Here is a 4,920-nt window from a genome sequence, read left to right as displayed (position 1 = left end):
AATACAGCTAACCCTAGCTTTCGCCCCTTTTTCGTTTTAGCCGCGTTTTCCAATCTCGATCCCCTTTTCCTCCCTCTCTCGATTCGGCCTTCACTTTTTCTGGAATCGTCGAATCGTCGCTGCCTTCTTCTAGATCTTGTTCTTCTGCATCGATCGATCCCAATTTTGGCCTTTCGGTGTTCGTTGTCTGATTTTAGGGTTTCCGTCGCCCAATATTCTTGATCTATTTTTCCCAATTCGGGATCTGAAAAAATTATCGATTCTTTGCTTTGTTAGGTTCCTGGTCTTGTTCTCCTCGTTTTGTTTTCTCCGATTTTGTAAATTATTTTTGGTCAACGTGTATTTGATTTTTGTTCGTTCCTTCAATTACCTTGTTTGCGTTGTTAGATCTCGTGTCGCGTGACCTGATTCGACTCGAATCGTAATAATTGTCAATCGATTATACGTTTTCCTTTCGTTCTGGTTGGAAATTGAATTTTCTAGGGTTAGGGTTTCCATAATTTGGGGCTTTTCTTGTTTCCTTGAAATTCTTGGTGGGAAGGATCAATTCCTTTGATCAATTAAGGTTTCCCTGTTTGATTACTCCCAATTAGAGCTATTATTGCCTGATTCAGCAGTCTGCCATATATTTGTACGACAGTGTTTTAAGGTATAATAACTATTATATTACTATTATTTACAAAATGACAATTATATTGCACTTTTCTTTTGCTATATTTTATCGTCTTTTTTTTTCTTTTTTAGTTTATTTATTCCCAATGAAAATTTCTCTGGGCTCTGTTTATTCATTGAAGGGTGCATGAGTGATTGGGCCCACTAGCTTTTTATGATGATATTAATGTTAGGGAATGTTGATATTAAATACTGTATGAGTAAAAGTGGTCTGAAGTTCCTTTTGGTTTGTTCTCCATTTGAATTGAAGACAGTCTACTTGAGTCTATATGAGTCAACATTTGTCATCTACTTGACTGCTTAGTCTTCTTCACCATAATTAGCCTATCTAAACACATTTAGTGGATATTATGCACATTTAGTTAAGCCTAATGTGTATAGTAATCATATGCAAGTGAGATTGTTTTAGTAGTGACTTTTATTAGTCAAAGGTGCTTGCTCTCTTTATTGTTCTCAGTAACTTTTAGCAGTTGATTGAGTTGAAATGTCTGCCTATTGGATAATTGGCAGGTGCTTGATGATTTGCACTTATTATTCAAACATGCTTGCTCTTTTCGATGAATAGTGAATGATTTTTCTTGGTTTGAGTAACAGTTGATAAAGTTGAAGTGTCCATCTATTGCATAATTTCTAGGAGCAAAATGTGAAAATGATATGTGCATTAACCATATGTATGTAGAATTTGAAATGTGGAGTCAGTTAACTTGTATTAATCAGAGTCTAGCAGTATTCATTGTTGCATTGAATACTTAGCTGAGTTTTTTTTTGTTCAAATGAAAGCACTTTTATATGGACGTGGTGACATGTGCTGTCTATCATATCAAAATATTCAAGTGCTTTGAGCAAATGTTGTTTGGATGACAATTAATAGTTTCAAATAGTTTTATTGCGAAACAATTCTGTTGCCCTTACTTTTCATTTGTTCCTCTTCTTCAGGTAATCATGGTGCAGAAGCGTCCATTTGATGCTGAGGAGATGCTCGAGGTTTCCTTCAAACACCCGAAACATGCAGAACCCAGTGATCAGCTTGTTTCATTTTCTGAATCTGTTTTTCCTGATGATGATTGCCACACCCATATGCCTCAAACTTCAGGTGGGATTTAGTCTCAACCCCAGACAAAAAGTTCAGAAACAAACTGTAATTTGAAATAATAAACAATGCTTTTTCAAACAGTTTCAAGTTTCTGATCAATTGAACTTCTAATTCTAGTGGTTTCTGCACTAGTACTCAACCACTTACCTATGGTGCGTCATATTAATTGGATATGACCTATTTTATTACTGAGTAGTAGGCTGTTTGCTTAAGTTAGTATTTTTGTATTTGATCGTGGGGTCAACCTTAATGTACAATGTTGGAGATATTCCTTTGTTACTTTTATGAACGGAATTGGACTGCCACAGTTCTGACATCATCTTGTACTGTTGTCTGAGATTTTCCTTGTTCCATAAAATATATCTTAATCTTGTCTACCTCATCATTTGTAGAGGGCGGATGTGGGCAAGGTAGTAATGAAGGTATTGAGAAGCTTGCTGGTGAAAGTATCGGTAAAGGCCCTAGAGGGGCCGAGGACTCTGAAGCTAGTTTTCCTGTAGCTTGGGCTACCAGTAGCACTACTGAACAAGTTGTCAAGTCAGAGTCACCTGTTCATCTTGCTCTTTTTCCTGAGTATTTCCATTCAGAACCATCTGTACATGTTGCTCTTTTCCCTGAGTATTTCAGTCCAGAGAAACCATTTAGGACGTTGGCTCGCTATGAGGACATCTATTCCATACTCATTGAAAATCCTCCTCGCAAACTTGTATCTATGGGAGCTAACCATCAGGCTGATATTCCAGTTTGGGATTCTTCGGTTGCTATTGACAGACCAAATGCCTCTGAAGATGTCTCCAATCTAGGCTTCCCCATTGGAGATGAAGATGAGAAAAGGCTGATGGGGACATGTATAATCCCAATGCCTCAGATGGAGTTGTCTTCTGACAATGATGACGTTGGAAAGGGCAGAACCAATTGTTGGTGTGAAGATAGAGGATCCATCAGATGTGTTAGACAGCATATAGCAGAAGAAAGAGAAAGACTTTTGAAAGAGTTTGGGCATGAGAAGTTTGATGAATTGGGGTTCAATGACATGGGAGAACGTGTGGCAGAAAAATGGAGTGCAGAAGAAGAACGCCTATTTCATGAAGTTGTCTTCAATAATCCAGTATCCCTTGGCAAGAATTTCTGGCACTATCTCTCCATTGCTCTCCCTTCACGAAGCAAAAAAGAAATAGTTAGTTACTACTTTAACGTCTTCATGCTTCGAAAGCGGGCAGAGCAGAACAGAAACGACGCCTTGAGCATTGACAGTGATAATGATGAATGGCAAGGTAGTGATGGCATTGACATTGCAACTCGAGAGGAAGATGAGGATGACTCTGTTGTAGATTCTCCAGTCGATCAGAATGATATTGGTTTTACCAGCTGCCATGAAAATGATCAAGTTGATTATGATGATGAATTTGCTGCAGATGAAATTTGTGCTGTTAATGGAACCGTAGATTTGACCGAAAGGAACATTGATGATGAGGATGATTCTAAATATGATGCTGTGTCTGTGGGGAGAAGCACTGTCACAAACCGATTCTGTCCTCCAATACAACCTCATGATGCTGAAGGTGATCAATGGTGTGGTAACTATAATGAGGTGGCAAGTAATGGCTATAGCAATGGCCATGTGTTGGAGCCTTGCGATGCAAAAGTGTGGGATCCTGCATTTTTGTCTTGCTCTAAAAGTAAGATTGACTTCTTGCCCACTTGCAACATGATAGAAGAAATCTTTGGAGATGGAAGAAGGCAAGACATGAGAAAAGGTTGAATTGATCCTAGGCTTTTGTTTGAAGTAAATCTCAGCTTATCAATTTTTGCTGGGTAATGAGACTTCAAATTTTTCCTTTGTATATGTGACATAAGAATGAAAATATAACCTTCTTTGTAAAATTGATTTGGAAGGTTATTTGGTTTTTCCGGTTATGTCCCATTTATTCTTTCTTTTTTTCTTTTTCTTTTTCTTTTTCTTTTCCCTCTTAAGTCCTTAAGGAACTGTAAACTTCATATTCCTTAATTTAATTATAGTTTCCTCGTTAGGGTGGAATATTTTCAAGGGGGATAATAGTTAGCTGAGAAAAAAGAACTATCTCGGTTCTAACTTCCAAGAGTTATCTTATCTCATGATGTAATTTTCTCTTACCACAATCTTTAATGAAAATTCCAGCTGTTACATCTCCATGTGTTCTTTCTACTTAATTGATTTTCTTTCTTTGGGGTAAAAAAGAGTGAAGGATACTAATGATTTTCACTAATTTAGCTTGTGTAAAATTTGGCCAATTATGATTATAACTTAGATATTTAGCTTAGATCAAGAGTTGTGGTTATGTGATTTGCTCTTACATATATCTTTTCCAATTTTTGATACGTCAATGTTTTAACGAGTTATAATTTAAATAGTATAGTCTCTCCACTTAAAAGTCTGTTTTAACTAAGTATTCAGTTGCACATGGTGAATCTTAAATTTAAATAGTATAGTCTCTCCACTTAAAAGTCTGTTTTAACTAAGTATTCAGTTGCACATGGTGAATCTTAAAAGTATATGGTAAATAAAACTATGACAATTATATACTTGGTTAAGGTCATATTTAAAAGTGTTTTTATGATCAAAGCTTACTTGATTTAAAGTGTTAGAAATTTTTTTGTTAACAAAAAATTAGGTTCCAGTCTAATAACTGTAATCCAATAAATTACAGAATACAGATATTAGTAGCTGGAAAAAAATGGGCAACATATATAAGTATAAAATTATTATTTTTACTATCATAATTAATTATTCTTTTCATTTCATCCCCCTTCCCCTCTCTCTCTTCCTTTTTCTTTCTTTGTTGAGTCTTTTATTCCCTTTTGAGATTTTTTGCTTTCAACTTAAGGAAGTCACATCCACTAATTAACCATTTAGCCGCAAAGTTATTCTTATTGGCCATTTTTGTCTCTTGTGTTCACATGGTTCAACCATAGGCACTATTAGCATATTAATAACATTTTTTACTTCATTTAATTTAACACTTAGTAGAAAATGCAATAATGGCAGCTCTTAGCATATTAAGTGACAGGTGCATATGAACTGCCCCACATGTTAATATTACTCCTTTCTTAAATTAATTCTCTCTTTTTAAATTTTGTACACTTATTAATTATAATATATTTTTCTTTTTCTGTCA

At 35.5% G+C, this 4,920-nt stretch overlaps 1 protein-coding gene across 1 annotated transcript; it reads left to right on the top strand.

Annotated features, from left to right (window-relative positions):
* Nucleotides 1–3,933, top strand: LOC107623000. The gene is made up of 3 exons (XM_016325099.2): nt 1–649; nt 1,609–1,765; nt 2,158–3,933. Exons 2-3 carry the CDS (start codon nt 1,615–1,617, stop codon nt 3,525–3,527), a joined length of 1,521 nt encoding a protein of 506 aa, XP_016180585.1. The 5' UTR covers nt 1–649; nt 1,609–1,614; the 3' UTR covers nt 3,528–3,933.

The sequence above is a fragment of the Arachis ipaensis genome, chromosome B10 (genome assembly GCF_000816755.2).
Source record: "Arachis ipaensis cultivar K30076 chromosome B10, Araip1.1, whole genome shotgun sequence".
In the NCBI taxonomy this organism is placed as follows: domain Eukaryota; kingdom Viridiplantae; phylum Streptophyta; class Magnoliopsida; order Fabales; family Fabaceae; genus Arachis; species Arachis ipaensis.
This window is presented reverse-complemented; position numbering and strand designations above follow the sequence as displayed.

What these genes read in the sequence shown, in the direction of transcription:
- LOC107623000 (XM_016325099.2), top strand. Translation starts at nt 1,615, where the DNA reads ATGGTGCAGAAGCGTCCATTTGATGCTGAGGAGATGCTCGAGGTTTCC. An exon ending in CCATATGCCTCAAACTTCAG is followed by an intron (nt 1,766 to 2,157) that starts GTGGGATTTAGT and finishes CATCATTTGTAG; the next exon opens with AGGGCGGATGTGGGCAAGGT.